Here is a 13,198-nt window from a genome sequence, read left to right on the forward strand (position 1 = left end):
TCTGATAAACAAGATCTTACTTTTAAAAGGGAAAAATAATTAGCTTTGTCATTTTTGAACAAAGTAAAATAAATTGACTTAACTTTTGTATCGCAGCAGAGATCACCTTCAAACATATATATTCAGCAAAAGGACACTGTTCAGTTTTTATGTGCTATCATACATGATCAGCACTAAGAGACAGATGCAAAAAATGAAGAATAGACAAACCAATGTTAAGGTAAATTTATTTATTTACAATATTAGTAAAACCTAGATCATGTTCTTCTGGGTCAAGGCACAGTTTTAAGTTTGTTAATCCAATAAAAAAGGGCCAAGTCACATACATTAGACATTGTTGAGACAGTAGTGCAGTGGATGGTAAACAAAAGCAAGTTAAGTTTATTCACTCATTTGTGGATCATAACCCAGTTTACCCACTTATGTTTACCACTTCACCACTTAAGGCAAACCACTGACGTACATGGGAGTTGTTGCACAGATATGAGGTCTTAGAGAGCTGATGAATGTGAGGTAAGAAGGAAACCTGAGTCGAGGAGAAGCCCGTAAAGGCTGCTGGCACACTTAGGTTCACGATTTAAGAAGAACGCGGAGATAGAGTCTTCGTTGAGGTCTTAACATTTTGTGTTGGGAGTGCAGTCGAGAAAATCGGAGAGCATTGAAATGGAGACTCGAGTACAGTTTCAGTGGAGCTCTCAGGTGATATCTAAAGAAAGCGTTTCGCGTTTGTTGGCTAGGTGTTCTGACAAGGCTAACACATAGGCCCTATGAACTGTGAAGCCAGCTCCATTATGAAGTGTGAACATTGATCGGTGCTCACCCGCCCAGTGCCTGGAAGTTAATGTAATCCAGCTCCTGTTTTCTTGCAACAAAGCGGACACACGTCTTCTCTTGGAATTCTCCGAAGGCTTTGTCCATCTCATTCTTGTCTCGAGAATCTATAAATAGACAAAATATGGTATTGAGCCAGTTTGGCTACTTGAATACATGTAAAGTAGTATGACACAGTGGTGGCTGGGCTATAGGGGACGAAACATAATTTTTTAATATTACAAAACATTTGTAAAAGTAAAAAATAAATGGCTAATTGAAGTCACTATACTTAACTTTAGAATCACTTCAGATATAACCGATTGAATGAAAACCGCTAAGCAGGAAACATGTAGGTCGAGGAAACAAATAAAAGGATAATTATTCTTTGGTTCTTTCGGTAAAGACTTTACCGAAAGAACCAAAAAATACAAATCCTTGCAGTCACGAAAACTTCAAATCTAGAAAAAAGGATAAGTGTCGGCTTCCCATTGGCCAATTCAAACGCCTCCCACAGAGCCAGAATGGGGGAAAGGCATTGTGTCTCAGGGAAATATCGAGGAAGCCCCAGCCAATCACAAGCAATTTGCAAAAAATGCATGTGGCCCGCCCCACCAGCTCCTCACACGAGGGTTACTTGATTGCCCATTAATAGTCACAGAGTGCATAGTCTTGTCCGGTTGTATACTACTACAGCACTGGTAATCAGGAACATTCAACCTGCACAGCGCTTGTCAGTCACTGCATGGTACGTTCCAACACAAATACAAGGATCCTCCATATAGCCTGAACAGACATTTTGGGAAAGTCCTGTGAGTTAGCACCTATGATGTCCGGGACAGGACAAAAGGGGAAGGGTGGTCAGCACCCTGAAAAACCGCAACAGGCACTCATTTAAGGCTGAGTCGACCTCGCAGAAGTGCAGGACTCGTGCAGGTAATCATAGCTGGTTTTAGCGATGAGCAGAAATCAAACTCGAGTTGCTGGGTTCGTAGCAAAGAGCGCTAACCACTCAACTACCGCTACCCATAACATTCCAACACACGAAGACAAAGATCCCCCGTATTGGCTTAACAGACTATTGGGGCAAGTGCTGTTAGAGAGCACCTATGAATGCCGGCACGGCACACGAGGGGGTCAGTGGCCAACACCAGGCCCTACCGCCTTTGTCTCCCGAGTGGCAATGTTTACACACCGCACCAGGTACTCATTTGAGGCTGAGTCGACCTAGGGGAGGCCCAGGACCGGTTCAGATAATCATCACAGGTTTGGCCGTGAGCGGGAATTGAACTCAGGTACCCTGGTTCATAGTGTAGTGCACTAACCGCTGCACTACCGTTCCTCACAACTTTCAAACACAGACACGCACACACAGGGCCGTGTATCTCGCTTCATCGGTCTGCCTTTTGCATTATCCATCTCGTTTGCTCTATCTTATTTAATTATCTCTCTCGTTCGTTTCATACCCCCGCCGTCCCACATTTTGCCATCCATATGTCCCTCACAAGTAATCAAGCCAGTCGCTTGCTCCATTCAAAGGATTGCCCACTTTGATTTTTAAACATACGCATTTTGTAAAGGAGAATGTTTAAACGTAATCCTTGTGTGTGGGCATCCTGGCACTGCTTTTGATTACCGTGTTATATTTCATGACAAGCATCTTTCAAAAAGTAAATAGCAGCAGGATGTTTAACAAATACATTATTTAGAATATTTCAGTAGGCCTAGTGGTTGTAGAGGCCTCCAGGGTACATAAGCATAGGTATTATTTTGACCGATACTATTTTTACAAAAGGATATCTGCAAAGGAGCCAAACAAGCCACCGTGTGACGTTCGTCCCAAAAACTCTTCCTCATTTTGCCTCCTGGAATTGTGGACGCTGCCACTGCAAACTAAAGAATTGAGTGCAATGTACTGCACATGGCAATTTCATTGGAATTAGAGTGTGCGATGCCACATGCACGTGACATCCTGTGTGCGTAACATTATACACTTGCACGTTGTGAATATGACTGGACATGAGGGCAAGTGGCTCGCTTGACAGAACTGTAAAACATGCATTGCTTCACCCTTAGGTATATACAGGCGAGCACTCCTGAATTAAAATTTTCACAGGCCCACATTTAGCTTGACACTCCTTCTACTCAGACTTGCAATCTCATGGTATATATACAATCCTAACTCGGCAATATAACTCAGCTAAAAAACCCTGTGAGATCATGTAATGTCAAGTGTGATAGATTTGCACTCACTGAAAGCAATAGAGATGTTGAATGGGATGTACACGTTGCCATCCTGGTGTTTGGGCCATTCCACAGTTTTCTCTGTGGGATCTCCAGCAATGTCCCCAGCCTTCAGTAAGATAACTCCACCAACTAAACAGAGAAGTAAAAACATTAGTGCTTAATAGGCACTGTCTCTTTTGCATATGTGTTAGTGGGAAGCCCTTAAGAAAATAAATATCGTACCGTATTCATTAAAAGATAATTAAGAAAGTGTCTGATATACCTAGTATGCATGACTATCTTTGAAAACTAATGACAAAAACGTGTGGCTTGCATTTTGAGGTATATTATATACCTTAATTCAGCCAGGTGGCCCTATGAGAGTGTGTGGTACATAATTTCCTAGGGGACAACTCATATCACACTATGTAAAATATGTTTATTCCTGGGTAGTGTTATTTTCCAATTGCTTATGCCTCAAAAGTATATAAAATGGCTACTATCCCCCACAAACTTTGCTTTTCATATTCTGCTTATGATTTTATACAAAAAGTGGTCAACAGAAGGTGACGAGTGGCAGTTCTCACTGTGACACTCGATGATCCCCAAGGCATTCCTAACCTCCCTCAAAATTCATACATTCATGATTCTCAGTCACAATATGGGGGTTCTAACACCTTTCCTTATACAATGTGGTCTAAATATATTTTTTATATACTTTGTGGACCATACACCTTACCATACAAAATTTGTACTGAACAGCTCGTCATATACTACATTCACAGAAGGTATTTAACCTTGTGACTTGCAGATGGGATAGTAATGTTGCATCATTTAGTTTAGTACCAAGAACTAATAACGAACTCTTACCCATCCCTGAATCATTAATCGCCATGGCACTGGAGATCTTGGTTAGGAGATCCAGAAGTGGGATTCTTAAGTCGCGAGGTTTGGGAGAATCCATGATCTTAATGAGCAGCTCTGCAGATAAATAACAGCAATTGGGTTAAGACACTTCTGCACAGTCCACATTTACTCAAGTTGGAATTAAAAACATTATAACTTGAAAAACCTTTATGGGAGACACCAACAATGTCAAAAGACAAGCCAGGCAGCCTTCACACAGATAATGCTGCTCGACTGATTATGAGTGATACATCTGTTGCTAAACCTGAGCTGTCTATAAGAATACATGGTATACACAACGTGTGGTATACACACACAAGCAGATAAATAAACACATACACTTTCTGTATTTTAATTTGATATGGCGTTCTCTCTTAAGTGGGTACATGTTTAGGAAGTATCAGATAAGTGCAGCATTAACAATTTATTTTGTATTTGAAATTAGGTTTGTCAGTAAACTCAGGAAGAGGTTCCTTGGTGGGGCATGAGGAATGGAGTTTGGGAAACCCTGATCCGCACCATGGGTCCTCACCCCTCTGGTGTTTGCAGTCGTCCAAAAGAGCTGCAACTGCGTGTTACTGCACCCTGCGTTATTCGTCTTTGTGTTTAAGCAAAAAAAATATATATAGAGCAGCTTGCTACTTAACCAGCAGCGAGAGATGGTACTAAAGTACAGAGACACTCTGCTGGATTTTAGTGTACGTGTAATACCTGTCAACCCCTTATCAGTGCCTACCTTATTACAGACCAATTCAGATTTTATTGGTCACCCCGTACCCTTATAAATCACAACGTTCATCCGACAAAGTTCCATCACAAGGGAGAAACTCAAACAAAAAAACTAAAAATGTGCCCATATTGAAACGGCTGTATGCCGTGTGGATCTGAAAACTCAATTTCCTTATACAATAATGCAAGTAAAACGTATGAGTTTACAGGTATGACATGTACACGAAGACACTGGTAGGCTGTCGCAACCCCCCATGCTTCCTCAAACCCCAGTTGAGATCCCCTGATATGGTTGCTCATGTTTCTGAGGTCTCTGAAAAGAGAAGTGCTGGCCCAGGCGATGGACAGGGATAGCACAAAAACCCAACCAGTTTCAGCCCCAGCCTGAAAATCGGAAAAAGTTTGGACCTTCATCAACGGCAGTCACACCCAGCTGCCCTCACAACTGCACATAAAGGTTGTCTGTTACACCTCCACTAAGGGACAACAGCAGTGTGAAGAGCTGCACCTGTTGCCTCAGTCTGAGGCAACTACGTCATGAACTCAGAACTCAGAGCAGGTCTCAGCAGAGGCACGTCTGCTTGAAGAAATAAGAATACCTTCAATGAGTATTTGTAACGATGTCCTGTTAATCATGATGTTTTAAGAAAACCAACAAAAATAATGAGTACGGTAAGTCCTTGCTTGGCGTGTGGCGTTCACACAATGCGTTTTCTCAATAACACGGTTCTTCCATTCGGGAACACTTTTCGCACAACGCGGAACGTGCACATTATAATGCAGTTTCTGAGTTGTCAAAGGCGAACTACTTTCTTGAGCTACGCGGCTGAATGGTGTGGGGAGCGGTAGTGCAGTGTTTAGTGCGCTGCGCTACGAACCTGCGTAACCGGGGTTCATTTCCTGCTCACGGTCAACAGCAGTGACAATTAACTGAACTGGTCCTGGGCCTCCCCTAGGTTCAATGAGTACCTAGTGCTATGTATAAACATATCCACTAAGGTATGGTGTTGGCTACCCACCCCCTGGTGTGCCGTGCCAGCCTTTGTGTGCTCACTAACAGTACTTGCCCCCACAATCTATTACAGGCTATAATGGGGATCTTTGTCTTTGACAGTATGCTGAATTATTCAGTATGTGGTGCTGTACCCTCAGTTATTGTCCCTACACCTTCTGTGTGTGCGTTGTTCATCGTATCTCGCCAAACTTTATTGTTCCATTCATGGGGAAATTGTTTTCGCTTAATGCGCTTTTTTTTCATGCGGAACTTTCAGGAATGCATCTACCGCCTTAAACGAGGACATACGATACGTATAATAATTTAAAATATATGATAGAAATTGCCAAATTTATAATATTCTCCTTTGCCTTATTTATTATGAAGTCCCATCTCAATTTAACATCCAACAGTGAAATAATAAGGGTGCCAATAAGACATCCCTCTGCTCATAAGATTTATATCATATGGAATGACAGCAGGAAAGTCTGAAGTAACATCGACTAGACCACAAGGTGTTGTTCAAATTGGCAACCCTCTTGCATTCAAACCCAGGGAAACGTTTAACCCTTCCACAAGTGGTACAATTCAGTTCATACCAGGGCCCCCATTCCCTTTGAAAGCCAGGTGCAGAGCAGCAGTCTCCTCCTCTGGACCATCAGCTGACAGCATTTCATGAAGGCACTCTAGACTTGTGATTGTAGATTCGTCAAAGCTGTGAACAAAGCAAACCACATGCAGCATTATGTTTTGCAAAACATTTGGTCATTTTTGTAAACATTAATGTACATGAGCAATGAATAAAAAAATAATGAATAAACATATCTGCATTTATTTATCCACGTGAATATTAAATATTTGTATAATCCATCAACCTATGGGACTTCCAACACAATCTGTTTAAGTTATCAAACTCTGAACCAGGTATGGCCTCAAGATCTCATCAGCAGTCATGTTTGATTAAAATAGAAGTACTTATACACTATGAGATCTCTTTTACCAGTGGCAAAATATGATAGTAGGTTTTTACCCTTTTAACTGGTACAAAACTGACACCTTTATAAAGGCAATGAGATGTCTAATTATTCACTATTAGGGGTGCTGTGAATCCAACATGGCTGCTATTCAGCCATTTTCACATTTAGAATCTCGCCAAAAATGCAAAGCTGAATATTACCTGAGCCAAGTTAATTAACCAAATTACAAGTATCAAATCTGCATGCGATTAAGAAGGGCCTGGTTGTGAAATGCAGTTTTCTGAGTAGTCCACTTGAAACACTTTATTGTATCTATACACGTTTACCTAAGATCTCTCTCCTCTCATGTTGTCTGAATACATATCTTGTTATCTTATATCTCATCTGACTATCCACTACCTTCTACCTTTTATGTATTTTGGAATGCATATAATATTATCTCTATCATACCCCATATGAATGCATCTCATCTATTGTGGATACTTCTATGTTCACTATATTTAACTTTGCTCCATCACTATCTATCTTGTATATCTCCCATCTAACTATGGTGGAGTGAAATTGAGTACATATATAGTAGGTTCGAATTAGGTGCACACACACGCAGCTTGGAGGCAACACTATTTATTAAACGGTAAGTAATATAACACTGTACATAAGGTGGTGACCACCTTCCTCAACTCACTAACACTCTGGAACACGACACAGACTGGACCAGGCAGGCAACGGCCTGCCTGGCCCAGGACGACGACTCGGGACTTGACGACCAATGATGTCTTCACTTTGGAGTACAGTACAACCCCTGCTCTTCGTTCACACCACGCTTATATCTGCTTTGGCATGGCCGGCTCCGCCCAGGCATGGCTGGCTCTCTCCAGGCCACGCCTCCCTTCCCAGGACACGCCTCACTTCCCCCATCTCTGGGAAGGTCCGGATCCCTCCAGCACGTGACCCCCCAGGCACCCCCTTGGGCCCCCAGCCCTCGTACGGGCCAACACAGTAGTGACCGTTCTGTCACTACATCACCCCCCCCTGTATAAACACACAGCCGTCCCCGGCTGTAACACAACTGTGAAACATCGAAAAGGTGTGCCTCCGAACCAGCAACATCAATAAATGACCGGCGACCGATAAGAAATACAATCACGTAATATATACAGAATCGACGAGGGTAAAAGGGAACCGCATAGAAAACGGGGAATTAACAACAAATATACATGAAAACTGGCTAACCCACTTACGCTCCAGCACAGCCCCCCCCCCCCCCCCGTTAGAATCACGCATGCAATGACAGTCACCCGTTAGCACCCCCCCGCCTTTCCGACGTGGCGTCACAACCAGTAGCACGCGTCGGCCATATCGGGGGGGGAATTTCCATGTTACCACCCCACCGCCTTTCCGATGCGGCGTCACAACCAGTAGCACGCGTCGGCCATATCGGGGGGGGAATTTCCATGTTACCACCCCACCGCCTTTCCGACGCGGCGTCACAACCAGCAGCACGCGTCGGCCATATTGGTGGGATTTTAACCCAGTCTCTCTCCAAGACTCGCATCGCAGCATATAGCTGTACCGACCGAGCTGAGACCCAGTCTCTCTCCAAGACTCGCATCGCAGCATATAGCTGTACCGACCGAGCTGAGACGACCCAGTCTCTCTCCAAGACTCGCATCGCAGCATATAGCTGTACCGACCGAGCTGAGACGACCCAGTCTCTCTCCAAGACTCGCATCGCAGCATATAGCTGTACCGACCGAGCTGAGACGACCCAGTCTCTCTCCAAGACTCGCATCGCAGCATATAGCTGTACCGACCGAGCTGAGACGACCCAGTCTCTCTCCAAGACTCGCATCGCAGCATATAGCTGTACCGACCGAGCTGAGACGACCCAGTCTCTCTCCAAGACTCGCATCGCAGCATATAGCTGTACCGACCGAGCTGAGACGACCCAGTCTCTCTCCAAGACTCGCATCGCAGCATATAGCTGTACCGACCGAGCTGAGACGAGCCAGTCTCTCTCGAAGACTCGCATCGCAGCATATAACTGTACCGACCGAGCTGAGACGACCCATCGTTCACTCATTGCACAACATGCACCCTAACAACTGAGGGATACAGTCCCAACGTAACAGGACAACTCCACCTGAACCTTACGAATCTCCAGCCCACTGTTTCAACGCACCTCTGAGTGTCTCACTCTCCGGGCCGTCAGGTCAAGCCATCAGACACAGCATGATGGGACCACACTCTCTGAGCCATGTGAGCGCACAGCCCACTAGGCTAGACAAGCCACGGAGTGTCTCGATCTCCGGGCTGTCAGGTCAAGCCGTCAGACACAGCATGACGGGACCACACTCTGAGCCATGTGAGCGCACAGCCCACTAGGCTAGACATGCCACGGAGTGTTTCAATCTCCGGGCTGTCAGGTCAAGCCGTCAGCCATTGCATGACGGGACCACACTCTCCGAGCCATGTGAGCGCACAACCCACTAGGCTAGACATGCCACGGAGTGTTTCAATCTCCGGGCTGTCAGGTCAAGCCGTCAGCCATAGCATGACGGGACCACAATGTTCGTGTTAGACACACAACTCTCACTGGGCCATCCTGACCAGGATCTGCGCCCCAAGATAAGTGACAGCCAGCACCACAATTCCAAATCCCTGGCAGCATGTCACTATCGCAATTTAACACCATCACAACACATACGATTTGAATTATGATCCCCCACAGAACTGATCCAATGCCGAACAGGTACGCCCAATTTGTGACGATCCCGAATATTCAATGGTCACAACAATACACCTCACATCCCGTATCCGTACACATCATCTCTGAGACTCGCATTGCAGCATGCAGCTGTACCAACCGAGTGGAGAGAGCAACGCAATTTGACAGCAATTAACGGAAACGCACCCCCGATCGATGTAGAACACAAGGGGCATTCCCGCACAAAATACATCATCTGTGCAACAACGGACAGGAGCCAACCAGTGAGGTTGAAACACACCGAACCTGTCATTTGAAAAACCCCTTCAACATTAACCATGGGACTCAGGGCATTCGAATTTTGAGAGCAAAAAACAATACACAAACCCCAAGAATTGCCGAATTGATTAATACAGTATATGCAGTATATGAATTTCGTACAGTCAATCATTTGGTGCAATGCTCCATCCAGTCCCCACATGGCAACACACACAATCACTACTCCAGACAATCCGTACATAGTAAATAATCACAAGCAAGTACCCAACAGTCCATACACTGTTAACAATTCCAAGCAAAGCTCCATACGGTCTGTACCTTGGCAAAAATGACGATCAAAGTTTCTTACAGTTACACGTGGCAATCACGAGCGAAACTCCATACAGTATACACAATAACAACGGCGATTTCGCAACAAAACTATGTAACAACACGAGTCATTAACACGGCAACATACAGGATATCAACGGAGCTCGGGACACCAACACGAATTAATCATTAACTACACCCAGAAGATACCGATCTCGACGCCGTATTTAACAACAACACTTGTTACAAGCAGAAACCCCCCATGGTCGCCGCGTCAATTTATCACGCACACAACCGGACGAACACGCTCCGCAACCCAGCGAGTAAAAAAAACACCCGCGATCGCAACCCGGCGCACGCAAGATGGGTGAAGTTATTATTTTTCTTGGGGACGGGTGCTTGTCATGTGACGACTCGCCTGGCAACCTTTAAATAGCGGAGCGCGGCAAGGTGGAGCACGGGGACGCCCCAAAGAATCTTGCATGATGAATACGGCCTGCTCTTGCGAACCCATCCACCCTCTCGTGCTCGAGCAGAAGACGGGGGCGCCACACGAACGTGTGGAACTCCCCCTTCGCAGGCGTTGATGTCGGCGGGAGCGGCATTTCAGCAGCAGGAGCGGCGTTCCCGCCGCCGAAATGGCGGGAGCGGCGCTTTGGCGGGAAGCGCGCCCGACCAGCCGCCGAAATGGCGGGAGCGGCGCTTTGGCGGGAACCGCGCCCCGACCAGCCGCCGAAATGGCGGGAACCCCGTGGCCCGCATGGCCGGGCCTCCCCTGCCAGCCCCCGCAGCGACGATGGTGTCCTCTCCCCGCGGCTCCGTCGCTCCATTCCCGATGGCGGCGAAGCAGCAGTGTGGTGACAGTCCCGCCGCTCCGCACGCAGCGCCATCTCTCTCTCTCTCTGTCACCGGGGCTGCCATCCCCGGGGCTGTCAGAAGGATGGTCGTCACACCGTCCCCGTTGTACGAAGGCGTCCAGGTGAGTTTTATATTTGTTTTTCGTGTGCCCATTTTACTTCCCTAGGATAACACCTAGCAATATTTATTTACCCCACTTCTGACGCCAGATATAGTAGGTTCGAATTAGGTGCACACACACGCAGCTTGGAGGCAACACTATTTATTAAACGGTAAGTAATATAACACTGTACATAAGGTGGTGACCACCTTCCTCAACTCACTAACACTCTGGAACACGACACAGACTGGACCAGGCAGGCAACGGCCTGCCTGGCCCAGGACGACGACTCGGGACTTGACGACCAATGATGTCTTCACTTTGGAGTACAGTACAACCCCTGCTCTTCGTTCACACCACGCTTATATCTGCTTTGGCATGGCCGGCTCCGCCCAGGCATGGCTGGCTCTCTCCAGGCCACGCCTCCCTTCCCAGGACACGCCTCACTTCCCCCATCTCTGGGAAGGTCCGGATCCCTCCAGCACGTGACCCCCCAGGCACCCCCTTGGGCCCCCAGCCCTCGTACGGGCCAACACAGTAGTGACCGTTCTGTCACTACACATATATGCATAGCCTGTGCATGCATGGATGTTTGACCCTGTCGCGAAGCTCCCTTAAAGTCCAAGTCGCATGAACTTTGATTGTACCACCACAGTCATCTCTAGTGACACCACAGTCCTCTCTAATGACACCACAGCTACACTATGATAACAGTTGTAGGAAACTAGGAAACTGTCCCTTGTGTTATTGTAGTCTGGCTGTATGGCACATGTCCAAAGAGATTTTTACTTTGAATCCCATTTTTGCACCACATCAATGTAGTAGATCATTGTAATGAGTCAAGTATGTTAATACTTTACCATCTTGCATTATAACTCTGACCACACCTCATCGATAAAAAAAAACAATTACAACGAAGTCAGAGGTGTTGGGAAGAAATAGATAAACAATTCCCAGATGAATGTACACGACATAAAGTCATTTAAACTGCAATAGCAAGCAGGGTGACGTCCTACTTACTCTTCACCAGAGGGCAAGTTCTCACCTGGTCACGCTGATCGCGTTTTCTATCATTCTTTCAACAGTCTTCACTTTCATCTCCAAATTATTTTCTGCAGATATTGAAAAAGGTAGCTGTTAGGCAGCTGACAGCGGAATACAGAATGTTAGGTGAGAAAGTACGATTGGCAAATGATGCAGAGCACACTAAATAATGTGCTGGCAAAAGCAGCAGAGGAAACTGACGTTTCTTCTGACAACTTTCTGTCAGGTCCCACAAACTGAAAGCTCATTTACAAATGCATAATAATCTTTGGGCTGACATTGGTGGCACCCAAGCTTCCATCATGGAACAAAACTAATCAGTACATTGTAGTGCATGGTATTCCACTGATGTATATCTGGTATGTGCTAATGGAGAGGAGGCATGTATGTATGTTGAACTTCTTTCGCACCCTACGTAGCCAACCGTGCTAATAAGAGGTGCGGGAAAGGACAACAAACTAAACACACACAAAATAAGTGCTAATGCATATGTATCAATATCTGGGGATTTATGGATGTGGCACATTCATATTATAAACATTCTCGGTGACTAAATCAAACCTTAGGGCTATTGCAATGTACTCACACCTCAGTCTTTAATTCATAGCAAATATTGATGCATAAAGTAAATGTTATTGTATAATGCTATGCACTCTATTACAGTAATAATAAAATATCTAATTATAATTTTCTCAATATAATTATTATTCAAATTAATAATGCAATTCAAATGTGTGTCTTCTTCGCATCATGCTGCAAAAATGTAACACGATTTCCCATTCACTTTGTCATTGGATACTTGTCATTGATTCAATAAGGTTATTTGTAAAATCGATCTTTATTATGGAAATGTATAATGCTTTAAAAAACCGGAACCTATTAATTAATTAACAGAATATATGTATGCCCTTGATATAGTTCTTCAATATAATATTTTAGGATACAATGAACATCTATAAATGACAAATTCCATCCTAATGCAGCAACAATCAAGAACATACTTTAACATAACTCATACAATGCTAATGCCAATGTGCTTAAAAAACACATGTGTTTTTGTAAATTCTAATACAAATCTTGATTGTGGTGCTTCCATTCTTCCCTGCCGTTTGGCTGTTATCTCCGACTCTCTGAGTTGCATTGCCCTGTTAGGTGCCTCTGCATTAACGGGCTGGGGTCTCACTAACATGGCCACCTCTGCTCCCTTAACCTCGGTGTATCGATGGTTCTGGCTGTGTCTCACTGATGCGACCACCGCT

The 13,198-nt window shown here is 45.1% G+C and overlaps 2 protein-coding genes across 2 annotated transcripts in view; both read right to left on the reverse strand.

The window, feature by feature from the left end:
- LOC144736793 (uncharacterized) overlaps positions 1–13,198 on the reverse strand; it is an 870,278-nt gene that overhangs the window by 691,383 nt on the left and 165,697 nt on the right. The gene's annotated exons all lie outside the window — the stretch shown is intronic.
- Positions 1–13,198, reverse strand: part of LOC144736805 (uncharacterized) — a 104,337-nt gene that overhangs the window by 39,619 nt on the left and 51,520 nt on the right. The window contains exons 12-16 of the mRNA XM_078619452.1: positions 11,941–12,007; positions 6,265–6,380; positions 3,907–4,017; positions 3,064–3,186; positions 821–938 (exon numbers count right to left, since the gene is read on the reverse strand). Of these exons, the coding sequence (XP_078475578.1) occupies positions 821–938; positions 3,064–3,186; positions 3,907–4,017; positions 6,265–6,380; positions 11,941–12,007 (535 nt within the window). The remainder of the gene's footprint in view (positions 1–820; positions 939–3,063; positions 3,187–3,906; positions 4,018–6,264; positions 6,381–11,940; positions 12,008–13,198) is intronic.

This window comes from Lampetra planeri, chromosome 3 (genome assembly GCF_965212315.1).
Source record: "Lampetra planeri chromosome 3, kcLamPlan1.2.h2, whole genome shotgun sequence".
Lineage (NCBI taxonomy): Eukaryota > Metazoa > Chordata > Hyperoartia > Petromyzontiformes > Petromyzontidae > Lampetra > Lampetra planeri.